Raw genomic sequence first — 18,050 nt, 5'->3', positions numbered from 1 at the left:
TCCTGTCTCCACATACAGAAAACAGACTAGTTTGTGGAATCAATGATCCCCCCATACTATAGTACTCATATCCTGTAATATCTTTTTCAAGAAAGGCATCCATGCTCTCCTTTAACTTTTTTAGTGAATCAACCATTACATGTGATAGAAAGTTTTATATTCTCACTGCTCGTACAGTAAAGAATCTGCGTCTGTGATTATGATTAATCCTTCTTTCCTCTGGAGGTAGAGGATCATCCCTGTCAGTGTTGCAGGCCTAGATGTAAAAACATCATTGCATAGCTCTCTGAACTGTCCCTTCATTTATTTTTACAATGTAAAGGGGGCTTTACACGCTATGATATCGTTAATGTTTTATCGTCGGGGTCACGTTGTTAGTGACACATCCGGCGTCATTAATGATATCGCAGCGTGTGACACTTACCAGCGACCTTAAGCGACCTCAAAAATGGTGAAAATCGTTCACCATGGAGAGGTCGTCCCAAACTCAAAAATCAGTAATGGTTGATTATCGATGTGGTTCATCGCTCCTGCGGTAGCACACATCGCTATGACACTGCAGGAGCGAGGAACGTCTCCTTATCTGCCGCCGGCCACAATGCGGAAGGAAGGAGGTGGGTGGGATGTTATGTCCCGCTCATCTCCGCCCCTCCGCTTTGATTGGCCGGCCGCTTAGTAATGTCGCGGTGACGTCGCTGTGATGCCGAACGTCCCTCCCCCTTGAAGGAGGGATTGTTCTTCAGTCACAGCGACGCCGCCGACCAGGTAAGTGCGTGTGACGCTGCCGTAGCGATAATGTTCGCTGCGGCAGCGATCACACGATATCGCATCCACGACGGGGGCGGGTGCTTACACGCTCGATATCGCTAGCAATTGCTAGCGATGTCGTAGCGTGTAAAGCCCGCTTAAGGCTGCTTTCACACATCAGTTTTTTGCCATCAGGCACAATCCGGCAAAAACCTGAAACAATGGATCTGGCGTCTGTTGCCACCGGATCCGTTTTTTCCCCCATAGACTTCTATAAGCCCCGGATTGTGCCAGATGGCCTTGCATTCAATGTGGCTTTTACCGGATCCGGCAAAATTTGCTTGTCCGGCAGCCAGATGGAACGCAGAGGGGAACGTTTTTTGTCTCTGGTGAAAAAATGGATTGTGCCGGATACGGTGCTGTATGGCGTGGTTTATATCGAAAGCCTATGGACGTGGGCGTAATGCGACAAAAATACGGATACGGCCGCCAGATCCGGTTTTTTTAACTGAGCATGCTCAGTATCACAACAGATCCATAAAAAAACAGAAGGAACTGATGGAAAAAACTGATGCAACTGATCCGTTTTTCCGCCGGATTCGTTGCATCAGTTTTTTCGCTGGATCATGCCTGTTGCCAAAAAACTCATGTGTGAAAGCAGCCTAATAAAATCGCCCTAAGCCTTTGTTTTTTCAAAAAGAATAACCCCAAGTTTGTTAAGGCTAAGTTCACACTTCCGTTGTTTTGCATCAGTCACATGCGTCGCTTGACGCATGTGACTGATGCGCTGTACAACGGATGACAACGGATGACAAAGAACAGAATCCTTTGTCGGATACCGTTGTGTGCGGGGGGGCGGAGTTCGGGGGCGTTGTTCGGGGGCGGAGTTCGGGGTGGGTGGAGCCGAGCGGGGCCGTGGATTGCAGGACAGGTGACAGGTGAGTGTGAGTGTAAGTGTGAGAGTGTGTGTGTATGTATGTGTGTGTGTGTGTGTGTGTGTGTGTGTGTGTGTGTGTGTGTGTGTGTGTGTGTGTATATATGTATACATGCAGTGTGTGGGGGCGGAGCGCGAGGGGGCGGAGTTCGGGGTGGGTGGACGTCAGTGCCGCGGGGACTGCAGGACAAGTGAGTGTAAGTGTAAGTGTGTGTGTGTGAGTGTGTACATGCTGAGTGCGGGAGGGGGCGGAGCCGAGCGGTGAAGTGTCTGGCTCCGTGCACAGCCAGGGTAAATATCGGGTAAAAGCAAAGCACTTTTTGCTTGGTTACCCGATATTTATCTTGGTTACCAGCATACACCGCTTAGCGCGGGCTCCCTGCACATGTAACCAGTGTAAATACCGGGTAACTAACCAAAGCGCGTTGCTTAGTAACCCGATGTTTATCCTGGTTACCTGTGCAGGGAGCCAGAGAGCGCATCCAACGGATTCCACTGCACAAAAAACGTTGCATGTTACATGCTGCGTTGCTCCCGCCCGGCGGTCAGTCAAAACACGACTGACCGCGACGCAGCGGATGCAACGCAGCATCATCAGTCACAATCCGTCGCCAATAGAAGTCTATGGGGAAAAACTGGAATCCTGCAAAATATTTTGCAGGATACCGTAATTCCTCAAGGCGATGGATTGTGACTGATACAAAACAACGGAAGTGTGAACTTAATCTGTCTTGGTGTGGCAGTTCCCACATTCCAATAAAGGGAAACTGTCACCACGTTTTTGCCACTTAGGGTACGGTTCCACTTGCATTTTGCACGGACGAGTGCAATCTGATAAAACATCGGACTGCACAAGCACCAGTAAAGAACTATGGGGCAGTGTCCATCTGCAATTGATTTCTCATGCCGTATCGGCATGCGGAATGAATCACAGCATGCTGCGTTTTGCAGCGGGTCTCGGCTCACGCACCCCCATACAAGTGTATAGGAGCGTGTGAAATATCGCACTGCACTCGCATGTCATCCGAATGCAGTGCAATATATGAAGAGACACAGGCCAGGGAGGAGATGGGGAGAAAGTGTTCCCTCTCTCTTCTCTGCAGCTGTGATACGATTGCAAGATCGTATCACAGTCACATAACCCTCAGCAGATGCTCGCAGCAGAGGGACATTAGCATATCGCTTCTGAAGCTCGCTTATCGAAAGCTATACGCTAGTTGAACCGTACCCTAAGGGTGCACTCACACAAGCGTATGACCCGCACGGTTATCGGATTGCATCACCCGGCGCGGCCACACACACTTTAGATAGGAGCATGTCAGCTGCATGTATTTCTATGCAGCTGACATGCTCCTGTCCAAAGATTGTGCGGCCGCGCCGGGTGACGTGGTCCGATAATCGTGCGGGTCATACGGTCGTGTGAGCGCACCCTTAGGCCTCTGCCACATGCACGTGAAAATCACGCACGTGCCGCGAGACACGTAATTTCCCTGCGTGTTGCATGTAGGTAAGTATGTGTCTCCGGTACGTGCGGGCCATGTGTGTTCTCCGTGTGCTATCCGTAATAACACACGGAGAACCGGTAATTTGCATACTCACGTGGTCTTTCCTGCTTTCCAGGGTACTGATCTTCGGTCTCCAGCCCTGCCGACTCCTCGCTGCTGCTGCTTCCGGCCGCAGTGAAGTGAATATTAAATGAGCATAATGAGCGGCGGTCGGCAGCATGTGACAGCAGGGGCAGAGACAGGAGAGCTGGAGAAGGTGAGTAAAGGTTTGTTATTTTTTTCTCTGACACGTGAGTTTTCTCCGGCGCGTGTCACACGGGACCGCATCCACACTACATCCGTGTGGTACGGGTGTGGGCCGTGTGACACCCGTGCTGCCGGAGATAACCGGACATGTCAGCGTGTTGAAAACACACGTACAAACGGACACACGTTCCGTGTCGTTTTACATGTGTGTGCCAGCTACCATAGGGTAGCATTAGTGTACGTGTCTCCGTGATGGCGGTACGTGAAAAAACTGCCAAACACGTACCGGCGGCACGGATGTGTGTCGGAGGCCTTAATCTGAGAGCAGCATGATGAAAGAAAAGAGACCCTGATTTCAGCAATGTGACATCTACTGGGCTGCTTAGTGTAGTTTTTATAAATGTACTATTTAATTAGAAAGAAATTATCATTACAGGAGTACTTGGTGTGCTGCCAGGTAGTCCAGCAGATGCATGAGCTCGTTATAACCCTGCTCTACATTCAAATAACTTCTAGATCTGCAGCAAAAAAAACATAGATTTTTTTAAAATGACAGCAAACAGCTGAATAAGTGACACATCGCTGGAATCAGGATCTCTTTCTCTACATTATGCTGCTCTCAGACGGGGGGAGCAAAAACCTGGTGACAGATTCCCTTTAATAACCTTGGTTGCTCTTCTCTGCACCCATTCTAGTTCAGCCTTGTCCTTCTTGTACACTTGAGCCCAAAATTGTACACAGTATTCTAATAGTGGTCGCACTAGTGACTTATGTAGGGGTAAAACTTATACTATTTGTTTCAAGCCTTCAAAATTGAACACACGTTTCCTGAATTTTCTGCAAAGCCAAAAGTGGTCTTTATTTTTGCCTTTAACTTTATTTTGTGAAAAATGCTAAATTATTTGTTCTTACAAGGACTTTGGAATTTTATCCATTCAAGAACGTGAGAATAGCACATTGACCCCCTGGTTACTCGAAAATAAGGTACATAGTACCATAGCTCAGTTGGACTAGTGTACAATGAGGAGTAAGCCATTACCAGGGTCATAATTTGCCCAAATATCGAGAAAGAAGAAATTGCAAAAAAAATGTGTGCAGCAGATACTGAAACGCCTTATACAATATTATTAGAAGCAGAGCTGAGGTTATATGTAAGACGCTTGGGTAAAATTGTATATTCATATTTTAATAAGATTTTGTATTTGTTTTATGGAGCTGGGAATTAAATTCCAAAACTGGGAACATGTACTCGCTGGGGCATATACACCAATAATATGGTATTTATTAGCAATTACCCAACTTTAGTTGTTCTAAAATCTTCAAGATAATTTTTTGCCCCAGTACATTATTTCTGCAGACAAATTTATATAAGACAAAAAAACACAGAACAATAAACAATTACTATGGCAAAGAAATTCATCCTCACCTGTTGAATTCTAAATCAAAAACATTGTTTTTTAGATCATTAACTACTTGCTCCAAGCCACGAATATACGCCGATTTCTCAGCGCCAGAAAAGAAGGCAGGATTTTGTCTCATGAGGAACTCTCCGATGTAGTTAACTGGGTTAAACTTAACTGCATCATCTTCAAGAACTTTCTTCTTTTCCAGGTCTCTCAGAAGAGACTCAACGCCATGCACCACTGAAGGCATCAATCGGTCAAGAAGATAAGTTCTTGTGTCTACTGAGGACTTGTCCTGGCTAAACCACTCCTGCGCCAGTAGATCAGCCGGGGCTTTCTCCTCAAGTTTCTGCCTCTGTTCTCTTTGAATCTTTATGTTTTTAAGTGTTTTTTGTTGCAGTTTTAATCCTCTCTCCTGCATCGTATCTGTAAATATCTTCATATAGCCAGCCTCTGTCTCGGAAGAATGACTGTCTTTGGAATGGTCCATGAGGCCGTTTATGCCTGAATCGGAACTCTCCATGGAGGAGTTATCAGTGTTCCCAGATTCCATAGTTCTCTGAGAGAGAGAAATAACAAAAAAAACAGTGAAGGATAACAGATTTATCTCAAAAGAAAAAAAAACAAACACATTAGATGCCATTCTTACTACGGTCTCGTGCAGATAACAATATTTTTGGTCCAAGTGTCATTCGTCAAAACATCAGATAGCACTTGGACCAATGTTATTCAATGAGGCAGTGCACGTGCCCTATTTGCAGCTTGCAAGATTTGCCTCCTTTTTATTATTATTTTCCACATCTGAGAAAATAGGCTCACACTCTGATCAAACTCGGATTAAAGACTGGTTAGCATAATTGGAGCATTTTTTCTCAGATGGAGAAAATACGGTCATGTAAACTCAGCCTAAGGCCTCCTTCACACATCTGTGTCTCCGGTACGTGTGACCAGGGGCGTACATTGAAATCATGGGGCCCCATAGCAAAAAGTCTGAATAGGGCCCCCCCACCGATAAAAAAAAAAAAACAAACAAAAAAACAAACAAAATATTATCATAATAATCATTATACATGTTACTGGGCGCCGGCATGCGTTACTGGGGGCAGCTTATAGTCAGAAATAACACATACTACTACATAGTGTTACTGAACAACACCCACCATATAAAGGTTTGCAATGTATTATTACATTGCAAAATAATGCTGCCACACTATGACCAATTATCACCACATAGAGTCTGAATATAACCACCATCCTGTTACTGAGCAAAGGCCACTGCACTAAGACTAGTGGATTCAAACAGCAAATTCCTAAAAAATCTGCAATATGTGAACTTGGCCTAAAGTAGGGATGTCCTTCTTCGTGCCCCTCACTACACACAATATAAATTTTCACATCTGTCTCCCCCATTTAATGGTAACGATTATGACCCTCTTTATAGCCTTAGGATCTATAGTAAAACTCTGCAAAGTACAGGGATAATACACACACACACACACACACACACACAGTGATGGCACAGGGGTAACACACACACACACACACACACTGATGGCACAGGGGTAACACACACACACACACACACACACACACTGATGGCACAGCACAGGGGCAACACACACACACAGTATTGGCACAGGGGCAACACACACACACACACACACACAGAGTGATGGCACAGCACAGGGCAGTTTTTCTGTAGTGTTACAGGCAGACGTTTGTACATTATAATACTCACCTGCTCATGTGCTGTTAGAGATGATGATAGTGGTTCAGTCCTCCCCGCAGCACTTCCTGTGAGTCTTCCTGGCTGCTCCTCCTGTCCTCTGCTTTTTCTTTCTATTCCTTCTATTCGCCGCGTCTCACTGTTTTTCTGCTCTCTGTTTGCTTTTCTCTCTTTTCTGTTGTCTCTACTCCTTTTTCACTCCTGCACTGTTTTTCTTTTCATCATTTCAGGCTCCTGCGGCTGTACTGAACAAGCCCCGCTCCCTTTCCTGATTGGCTGTATTACTCCTGGCATCTCTCACTGGAAGAAGCTGCTGCCTGGCCACTCCTTCCTCTTCAGCACAGGCCATACACAGTGTGTAGTGTGGGCGAGTCTGCATCTCTGCGTTGGCTAGTCTGCAGTTATAGAAACAGTGCCGGCTCCCAGCGGCGTTAATCAGCTGCTTGGTGACGGCCCCAGGGGCATGATGCATAAAAGTGAAAACGCACACACTGTGGGCAGCCAACCCAGGCCCCTCCAGCAAGGGCTGCCACCAGGAATTTCTGGCCCCGATACTGACAAACATTTCGGGCCCCTTTCAGACTCCACCACAGCTCCGCCTCTACCCCTCGAACCTTCGGCAATAGAAAAAAGTTGTTTCCTGGATCACATCCAAGAAAAAGTTAAAAAACAATTTTATTCCATAATGTTAAAACCAACACTAGGTTGGATGGACAGCCACGAAGTATAAAACAATGTCTGACGCGTTTCACACCTAACAGAGGTTCATAAGGGGGCTTTACACGCTGCGATATCGTTAGTGAATTATCGTCGGGGTCACGGTGTTTGTGACGCACATCTGGCTTAATTAACGAGATTGCAGTGTGTGATACCTACGAGCGACCTTAAACGATCGCAAAAGAGGTCAAAATCGTTTGCCGTGGAAAGGTGGTCCTGAAACCAAAAATCGTTGTCTTCTTATTAGCGATGTTGTTCCTCGTTCCTGCGGCACCACACATCACTATGTGTGACACCGCAGGAGCGACGAACATCTCCTTCATTACTTGCGTCGCACCGGCAATGCGGAAGGAAGGAGGTGGGCGGGATGTTACGTCCCGCTCATCTCCGCCCCTTCGCTTCTATTGGACGCCTGCCGTGTGACGTCGCTGTGACACCGCACGAACCGCCCCCTTAGAAAGGAGGCGGTTCACCGGACAGAGCAACGTCGCAGGGCAGGTAAGTCTGTGTGTCGGGTTGTGCGCCATGGGTAGCGATTTGCCCGTGTCGCACAACCGACGAGGGCGGGTACGATCGCTTGCGATCTCGCTAGCGAGATCGCAGCGTGTAAAGTACCTTTTAGTCTTAGATATATCCTTCTAGATCTGCACAAGTAAGTTATGTAATAAAATTGTTTTTTAACCTCATTTCTTGGAAGTGATGCTGGAAACAACTTTTTTCTATTGCCGGACTTTGCCTCTTTGAACATGGAGCTGACCTCCCTGCACCGTCTCACAGAGAAAGGACCCAGGTGATGCCTTTCCTGGGGGAGCTGAGATCCTCTGTGCATACTGACCTCCAACCTTCCACAATCCCACCATCAGTCTTGGACAATCTCCAATTCTGCAAACAGTCCTCATCAATCAAACATTAACCACTAGTCATCATTTTGACAGCCCGAAAAAAGCTGTATGCACCGTTTTTTGGGTCATTAAAATGACGAACCCCAAACAGAATCGTCAGCTATATGCATATATCTAATATATAAAGGGGTGTGTGTGTGTATATATATATATATATATATATATATATATATATATACTGCATGTCTGTCCGCTATAGGAACCCACACCGTCTCATTTACAATCACGATATTTTGCACAGACAACTCATGTGACTCAGGAAACGTCATGGACTATGTTTTGAGGGGAAAATTTAACCCCGCGCTTTAGGCTGGGGCCACACAGGGCACTAGTGCGATCCTCGCATGACACTCGGCTCACGCTGGGAGCACAGCAGGAGCCGAGTGTCATACGAGTGTCACTGCGGCTGAGCTCCGATCATGCGATCGGACCTCAGCTGCGAGGAACGGGCCGGCACTCAGGAGGGGAGGGCTGGTGCTGCGGAGGGGAGGGAGGGATTTATCTTCCTCTCGCCTCCGTTGCCGGCTATTGCCATTCTCGCACTGTACTCGCGGTACACTGGTGTAATGTGAGTGCAGTGCGATCTTTCTCTCGCCCCATACACTTGAATGGGTGCAAGAGAAATAGTCTCGCATAACAATCGCAGCATGCTGCGATTGTTTTCTCGGTCCAATAGGGGCCGAGAAAATAATCGCTCATGTGTACTGGCACATAGGCTAATATTAGTCTGAGTGGAATGCGATGTTTTATCACATCCCACTCGCTCCGATTTTCATGCTGTGTGTCTTAAGCCTTACAGTTAGGGGCACTTTGCACACTACGACATAGCAGGTGCGATGTCGGTAGGGTCAAATTGAAAGTGATGCACATCCGGCGTCGCAGGCGATATTGTAGTGTGTAAAGCCTTTTTGATACGATTAACGAGCGCAAAATCGTCGTAATCGTATCATCGGTGTAGCGTCGGTCATTTCAATAATTTGGAAATGACCGATGTTACGATGTTGTTCCTCGTTCCAGCGGCATCACACATCGCTGTGTGTGAAGCCGCAGGAGTGAGGAACATCTCCTACCTGCGTCCTGTGGCTCACGCCAGCTATGCGGAAGGAAGCAGGTGGGCGGGATGTTTACGTCCCGCTCATCTCCGCCCCTCCGCTTCTATTGGCCGCCTGCCGTGTGACATCGCTATGACGCCGCACGACCCACCCCATTAATAAGGAGGCGGGTCGTCGGCCAGAGCGACGTCACAGAGCAGGTGAGTGCATATGAAGCTGGCGTAGAGATAATGTTCGCTACGCCAGCTATCACCATGATATCGCAGCTGCGACGGGGGCGGGGACTATCGTGCTCGGCATCGCAAGCATCGGCTTGCGATGTTGTAGTGTGCAAAGTGCCCCTTACTCTCCAAAAAAATTCCTTACATTAAAGTAAATGGAGCTAGGAGGTACAGGTCATTAATAGGAGCTGTGATTGGTTATTATAGGCAACAAAGGACATTGCTAGTGTAAGAAGCTTCTGTGTGAGGTAATATGATATCGGTGGAGAGACGGATAGAGACAGACCAGACAGGAAATGATAGAGAGAGAGACATAGACAGAAAGAGAATGAGAGACAGACAGAGAATGAGAGAGACAGGGATTGAGAGAGACAAGGAATGAGAGAGACAAAGACAGGGAATGAGAGAGAGACAGAGAATGAGAGAGAGACAGGGAATGAGAGACAGACAGGGAATGAGAGACAGACAGGGAATGAGAGACAGACAGGGAATGAGAGACAGACAGGGAATGAGAGAGACAGGGAATGAGAGAGACTGGGAATGAGAGAGACAAGGAATGAGAGAGACAAAGACAGGGAATGAGAGAGAGACAGGGAATGAGAGAGAGACAGGGAATGAGAGACAGACGGAATGAGAGACAGACAGGGAATGAGAGAGAAAGGGAATGAGAGACAGACAAGGAATGAGTGAGACAAAGACAGGGAATGAGAGAGAGACAGGGAAAGAGACATACTGCAGAGAAAGAGACAGACAGAGACATCCAGACAGACTACGTGCACAGTTACACACACTATACATTACCTCATCTTCCAGTTTCTGATCAGTGAAGAGCAGGAGAGAAACCACGGGGACTTGCACGGAGGCTGCAGCAGATGAACAACAGGACCTGCATGTTCACTGGTCATGTGATCAGGCACATGATTAGTTAGATGACAGGTCCTTCATCGCAGCCTCCATAGTACATTTTCCTGTCCTGCACCGATCACATAGATCAGTGCAGGAAGAGAGAGGGCAGCTCTCTATGAGCGACTCGGGCCCCCTCATTGCCCTGATGACGGCCCTGCCCCCTGGGGTCCGGTGAACTAAAGGATGAAAGGGAAGGAGCCTGGGCTGTCAGCGTCCGGGCCCCCCCTCCTGCCTCCATCTCACGGGCCCCATAGCAGTGGCGTGGTATGTCTCTATTGACGGTACGCCACTGCGTGTGACGTCCGTTTTGACACATACTGGAGACACGGAGTCACGTAGACCCAATAAAATCAATGGCCTTGGACACATATCCCTGTTTTAAACACGGACCGTGTATCCGTATTGAGCCCATGCTTGTTCGTGTGTGCCACAGGCAACATGTCCATCTTTTGCCAGCAGCATGAGTGTCACATGGCCCGCACACTGATGTGGTCCATGGGATATCAGTGTGACATGTACTGGAGAAAACACAGGTCACATAAAATTATAATTTTTATACTTACCTGTCTCCGGCGCTGCTGTTGCTTCCAGGCCCGCTCATTAAGCTCATGCTCATTCACTGACCGCAGAACCGGAAGCAACAGCAGCGCCAGAGACAGGTAAGTATACCAGCTCATGTTGTCCGTGTGCTATCCGGATGTCACACTGATAGCACACAAACAGCACTCCGGGGGCGACAGTTGACCAGTCATGTAAACCAGGAACTTTCAACAGTGAGTAAAATCTTGAGATTGCACCCCTGTGTTGCCCAGTTATTTGCCTGCGCCTCCGGCCCTGCACCCCACCTTGTCATCTCCATTATTTGTGAGGACTACAACTCTCAACAGCCCTGGGGCCCAGCACTACCTGTGGAGAGCTATACCAACTCAGCTGCATCACCACTAACCCCCCCATGGAACTGAATAGCAGCATCGGCACCTTGCCGCATAATACAGGTGGTGTCACAAACTCTTATCCCCTGTAAATAACCCCCAACGCCATTTATAAAGATGACACTGCCGGGGTTACGGAACTGGGCCCTGTCGCCGTGACATCCTCCAAGCAGAACAGAGCCGGCCCGGAACGAGTACCCCCAGGCGCCAGCCTGGGCGTGTCAGATACAGGGACAGTTAAAGCCCCGTCACACACAGAGATAAATCTTTGGCAGATCTGTGGTTGCAGTGAAATCATGGACATATTGTTCCATTTGTACACAGCCACAAACCTGGCACTGATTGTCCACAATTTCACTGCAACCACAGATCTGCCGCAGATTTATCTCTGTGTGTGACAGCGCCTTTAGGCAGGGATTAGCAATGTGTACTCAGAACTGCTCGTGGTTCTGGCTGCATATTGCACTGACAAGTTCCCTTTAAACCTTTTGGTGTAAGTATTTTCATTCTAAAGATCCACTGAGTTTCTTTTTGCTGAATTAGTTTGTCGCAGGCAATATTGTCGCTCACACTTGTTTAACAGTCTGTAACCTAAATGTCTGAGTGTGATAGTGCAATATGGGGCATTTAGGGCCCCACTTTAGTCTTTTGCCTGGGACCAAACTTTGTCTAAGGTCTCCGACACACTCACGTGAAAATCACGCACGTGCCGAGAGACACGTATTTCCCCTGCGTGTTGCGTGCATGTAAGTACGTGTCTCTGGTACGTGCGGGCCACGTGTGTTCTCCTCATGCTATCCGTGATAACATACGGAGAACAGGTTATTTACATACTCACGTGGTCCAGCTGCTGTCCGTGGTGCTGATGTTCGGTCTCCGGTCCTGCCGTCTCCCTGCTGCTGCTTCCGGCCGCAGTGAAGTGAATATTAAATGAGAATAATGAGCGGCGGTCGGCAGCAAGTGGCAGCAGCGGCAGAGACAGGAGGGCTGGAGAAGGTGAGTTAAGGTTTGTTTTTTTTTCTCTGACACGTGTGTTTTCTCCGGCGCGTGTCACATGGGGCCGCATCCACACTACACGCTGACATGTCAGTTTTTTCTCCGGCAGCACGGGTGTCACAAAGTCCCCCTCCGTACCGCAGCGCGGACGACGTGAGTATGCAAATAACCTGTTCTCCATATGTTATCACGGATAGCATGCGGAGAACACATGTGGCCTGCACGTACCAGAGACATGTACTTACCTGCACGCAACACGCAGGGGAAATACGTGTCTCTCGGCACGTGCGTGATTTTCACGTGAGTGTGTCGGAGGCCAAAAACTGTCTCTCAGCACAGAATGACTGTTCAAACCAAGTACAGGCGCTCGTGCATCACGGTGCCTTTGTGGTGACAAATGTCTTTGGAAGGCAAATTCATAAACTGAAGAGTAAGTAATGATGTTTGTGGATGTTCTTACCTTTATCGTGACTGTATCTGCATCTAATGTATGATATCAGCTCTCCCCATGGACGGGCCTGAGTTCTCAGCCAGAGTCATGCAGCCTCCTGTGTGTTTGGCTTGTTCTGGTTGCTAAGTGATGATCCAGGAAGTTTCTGCCATTAATACTGGGCTGAGCGTCCTCCTCCGGTCTCAGTCCTCCATGTGTGACCGATGTAATGCAGGGGACTGCAATAGGAAACATCTCACTACTTTAGCAGGGAATATGTATAAAACTAAATGTGCTACGCTTCTATTGCGAAATGCGAATGTGTATCCAAAAACTATACATGACATCCAGCAAATTTGTCATGTTCTTTCCAAACGTTTACACTCACTTTGGAAATTTTGAGAAATAAATTATAATTAACAAAAAAATGCCAAAAAATATTTTCATTCGGAAAATCTATGAATGGACACGTAGGTCATCCTTGAATTTTGTTTAACATGCTTCTATCTCTTATTTTTGTGGACTGTGTCATGGATCTGTACCGCCCCAGCAGCGGTCAAACCGCTCGGATCCGGGTGTCATTGCTCGTGGCTCAAGGGTCTCCGGTCCCAGGGGCTCAGGGTCACTCTAAAATGTTATGAAGGGTTATTTACAGGGGATTAGATAGTTCGTGACGCCACCCGTGGTGTGCGGTAATAGGGAGTACCGCCACTGCCGTTGGGAGTACCCGGGGTGATGGAGTGGGGCAGCTAGATGACGTTACCATCCACGGGTAGGGAAGGGCCTGGGGCTCTGGATGGTGGAATGGATTGCAGGGGAGCGCAGGCTCGCTGGGAGCAAGGGGTGATCAGGTACTCACTCAGAAGGAAAACAGACGCTGACAATGTAGTAAACCAAGTCTCTGGGTGCTGCTGCCCTCTTAGGGGAGCTCGTCCGGGTTCTGTCCCCTGCAGTATTGCCTGATGGTCCAGAGCCTGCCTCCATGCACAAATTTAAGTAGTGTCCAAGTGGCCCGTAAGCTTGAAGCTGTCCTGGCACCGCTCCCCACTTTTTGGTGTGAATGAGCTGTGCTCTCAGGGGCTCACGCTTGGGATTTCAGTGGGCTGCTTTTGTTGGAAAGCCCTATCCCCCTCATTGCTCCCGATGTCTGAGCTTCATGGGGACAGTCCATAAAGTCCCTATCCTCCACAGGTTAATTGCCGGGTTGCTTGAAGCCTCTCCCCGACCTAGGGTCCAGTACCCCGACGTGCTTTCGGTCCTGGACCGGCTATTGTACTTGAGCTACCGACCGTCCTCCTAGACTTAGGGCGGCGTCACACGCTACGATATATCGGGCGATATGTCGTCGGGGTCACGGATTCCGTGACGCACATCCGGCATCGTTAGAGATTTCGCAGCGTGTAACAGCTACGAAACGACTGTGAACGAGCAAAAAAACTGACCTTATCGTTGCTCGTTGACATGTCGTTCATTTTCATAAAGTCGTTCCTCCTTCTGCGCGCCGGTAGTTCGTCGTTCCGAGGCAGCACACCTCGCTCCGTGTGACACCCCGGGAATGACGAACACAGCTTACCTGCGTCCCGCCAGCAATGCGGAATGAAGGTGGTGGGCGGGATGTTACATCCCGCTCATCTCCGTCCCTCCGCTTCTATTAGGCGGCCGCTGTGTGACGTCGCTGTGACGCTGAATGTCCCTCCCCCTTTAGGAAGAGGATGTTCGCCGCCCACAGCGAGGTCGTTCGGGAGGTAAGTACGTGTGACGGGGGTTACCGACTTTATGCGCCATGGGCAACAAATTGCCCTTGACGCACAAACGACGGGGGCGGGTGCGATCACTCATGCGATCGCACGATATATCATCCCGTGTAATGCCGGCCTAAGTCCAGGTACCCAGTCCCAATACCCCGCGACCGGGTCTCCGACTCCTCCGGGTCCAGACCAGCGTCTGCAACCCAATCTTCTCCTCCCCGGTAGCCACACGCTCCCTCCTGGCTCCTCACTGCTCAAGGGCTCCCACTCAACTCTCCTCTCCGTTCGCTCCCCTGGAGCCAACTGACTTGTCACCTCCCACCAGTCTGCCTGGCCCTCAAGGTGGGCGACATTCTCCTGCTAGACGTACCCACTGGCTTGTCTGTGATGTACTGGTGTGAGTGTGGATTGGGGCTTTGAATGTGGTTGGTAGCAATACAATAGGGTGGAACCAGGAACCAAAGAGGGTGGGTTCTGCACTATAAGGACAGGACAGCAGTTCCCTGTGACACCCTGACTAGTGCAGGAGCGTCACAGATCCAACATCCATTTCTTCTGTATGCAAAAAGAAAGCAAAGCCCCAGTTCATTAAGACTGGCATTGTGCATGGGGCATAGATAGAAATCATGGGGCTCCATAGCAGAAGTTCTAATTAATTAACCCCTTCACCCCCAGGCAATTTTCCATTTTCATTTTTTCCTCCCGTTCTTCCATAAGAGCCATAACTTTTTTATTTTTCCGTCAATATAGCAGTATGAGGGCTTGTTTTTTGCGGGACGAGTTGTACTTTTAAACAACACCATTCATCCTGCTTCATATTGTACTGGAAAACGGGAAAAAAAATCCAAGTGCAGTGAAATTGCAAAAAAAGTGCAATTGCACAATTGTTTTTGTGATTTTTTTATTTACCGTGTTCACTATTTTGAAAAACTGTCCTGGCATTATGATTCTCCAGGTCGGTATGAGTTTGTAGATACCAAACATGTACAGCTTTACTTTTATCTAAGTGCTGAAAAAAATTCTGAAGTTTGTAATAAAAAAAAAAGAATAATGGCACTTTTCAGACACTAGTAACGTTCTCATTTTTCGGGACCCGGGTTCAGCTTATTTTTTGCATCTTGAGCTGGCATTTTTATTTATACAATTTTTGCATAGATGCAATGTTTGGATCGCCTGTTATTGTATTTTAAATCAATGTTGCGGAGACAAAAAAAACCCTTAATTTTGGAGTTTGGAATTGTTTTATCTCGCTACGTCGTGTAGCGATCAGATTACTTGATTTTAGATTTTGATATGTTGAACATTTCTGAATGGGGCGATACCAAATATGTGTATTTTTTTATTAACATTGTTTTATTTTGAATGTACCGCTCTGATCAGCAGAAATGTTGATCTCCTGTGAGTGCCGGAGCATACATAGGCTTCCATATAGTATAATGCGCCCCACATTGCCTTCCACATAGTATAAATTCGCCCCACATAGCCTTCCACATATTATAATCCACCACACATTTCATTCCATGCAGTATAATAGGCCTCACATTGCTTTTAACATAGTATGCACCCCACATTGGCTCCCATGTAGTATAATGGGCCTCACATTGCCTTTCATGTAGTATAATGCCCCCCACATAGCCTTCAATATAGTATAATGCGCCCCACATATCTTTCCATATAGTATAATGAGCCCCACATTGCCTTTCATATGGTATAATGCGCACACATTGCCTTCTATACAATATAATGATCCCCACATTGCCTAGTATACAGTATAATGCACCCCACATTGCCTTCCACATAGTATAATGCACCCCACATTGCCTACCATATAGTATAATTCCCCCTGTTATGAATATCATCAGAGATGGTACTGTTCCAGGGAGTGTTTCTGGACTCCCTCTGGTGGCTAGTGCTGGTAGTGAGTCTGATTCTGGATTTGTCACTCAGACAGGGGTTGGAGATGATTGCTGTTCCAGGAAGCCTATGGAGTCCAGCCTGGGGGGATATAGGAAGGCAGTCTCTGTCTAACCTTTGCCAGTGATAATTGTTTCTGCTTCATGTGAAGACGTCCTGAATTTTGTTCTCCAGCCTTTAGGCTTTTGACTTTCCCTTTAGGTTTTTGTTTTGCCTTTTTGGATTCTCCAGGAATGATTTCTACAGCAGTTTTTCATTCCTTTGCATTGGTTTTGTTCTCATGTCATCCTGAGTCTGCAGCTATGCCTGATTAGTATTTAATTCTCTTAGTCTGGCCTTGGTTAAAGGCACTGATTTGCACTGAAGGGCGTTTCTACTTAATCTATGTCTTTTTCTAAATCAATGTTTGAGAATATTCCCTTTTGTTTCTTGCAAGTGAATAAGTGCTTTTCCTGTAATATACTTGGAGGGCGATTTTATTCCCAGCAAGAAGAGCAAGGGAGTTTAAACTCCGTTTGATCAGGAGTTTTGTATTTTTGTATCTCATGTGTTTTTGTAGTTATGATCTTTTCTATTATATTTGCATTTTCTATTTAAATGTATTTGCACAAGGGTTCCTATATATAGTGGGTGGAAAGATAGTGTGATCTTTAAGGGAATTTTTGATTATCAGGTGTTGGTATTATTCAGGGTTTTAACTGGCTGCAACCAGCAATCTATCCTATACTTTGTATCTAGCTAGCAGGGCTCCACTTTGTTTATTCCTATATCTACCATCTGTGTGTTGTTTATTCTTACATCACTGTCATTATATGTTAGGGGCTTTGACTTTCCTTTGGGGCTGCTCTGAGGCAAGTCAAGATTCCTCATTTCATCTTTGAGGTTAGTTAGTTCTCCGGAGGTGATGAGGTGTCTAGGTTTGTTAGGAACGCTCCACCACTATTTCTAGTTGTGTTTGTGCAGTCAGTGGATTGCAGCCAGCTAATTTTCCAACTACTCTTGTGTATTATCATCAACCTTTTTTATGGGATTTTTGCAAGATCATTTGCGGTCTCCTGACCATAACAGCCCCCATTTCCTTCCATATAGTATAATGGGCTCCACATTGCCTTCCCCATAGTATAATGCAACCCCCATTGCCTTCCATATAGTATAATGACATTTTTTTTCTGGACATACTCAACCTATAAGAGAAGTGCCTTTTTGTCTGGTCCATATGCATTTTTTAATGCTGTAGATCTGAAGCCTCTGTCACTCCAGCTCTATTTCCCACCCAGTTTCACCGCCTCCTGCATAACTGCCAGATCCTTTGCCTGAAGTCACACAGCACAGAGGTGGTCAGTGAATCAGGTGGAGGTGGCGCTAGACGGGGAATAAAACTCAAGTGACAATTCTTTAGATCTACATCTTCATTTGTATATCAATTCAAATGCCGATGTGTCAGTAAAGGAGGAACATATTTTCCATTTAATGGTATTGCTGTACTTTTCTTTGAAAGAGCTACATGTGAATATTAATAGTTTGGAGAGTGAAATTCTGCTAACAAACTACATTTTAACCCCTTTACGACATCTGGTGTACATGCACAGGACTACGATCACAGCGGATCACAAGCACAGCTGGTGAAATCATCATGTATCACCCAGGTACGGAGGTCTGTTAGTCATACTT

The 18,050-nt window shown here is 47.1% G+C and overlaps 1 protein-coding gene across 1 annotated transcript in view; it reads right to left on the bottom strand.

Annotated features, from left to right (window-relative positions):
• EFCAB5 (EF-hand calcium binding domain 5) overlaps positions 1–12,833 on the bottom strand; it is a 71,251-nt gene extending 58,418 nt beyond the window's left edge. The window contains exons 1-2 of the mRNA XM_075333174.1: positions 12,748–12,833; positions 4,859–5,394 (exon numbers count right to left, since the gene is read on the bottom strand). Of these exons, the coding sequence (XP_075189289.1) occupies positions 4,859–5,388 (530 nt within the window). The 5' untranslated portion in view covers positions 5,389–5,394; positions 12,748–12,833. The remainder of the gene's footprint in view (positions 1–4,858; positions 5,395–12,747) is intronic.
• Between the last annotated feature and the right edge of the window lie 5,217 nt (positions 12,834–18,050).

Source organism: Anomaloglossus baeobatrachus, chromosome 2 (genome assembly GCF_048569485.1).
Source record: "Anomaloglossus baeobatrachus isolate aAnoBae1 chromosome 2, aAnoBae1.hap1, whole genome shotgun sequence".
Taxonomy (NCBI): Eukaryota; Metazoa; Chordata; class Amphibia; order Anura; family Aromobatidae; genus Anomaloglossus; species Anomaloglossus baeobatrachus.
This window is presented reverse-complemented; position numbering and strand designations above follow the sequence as displayed.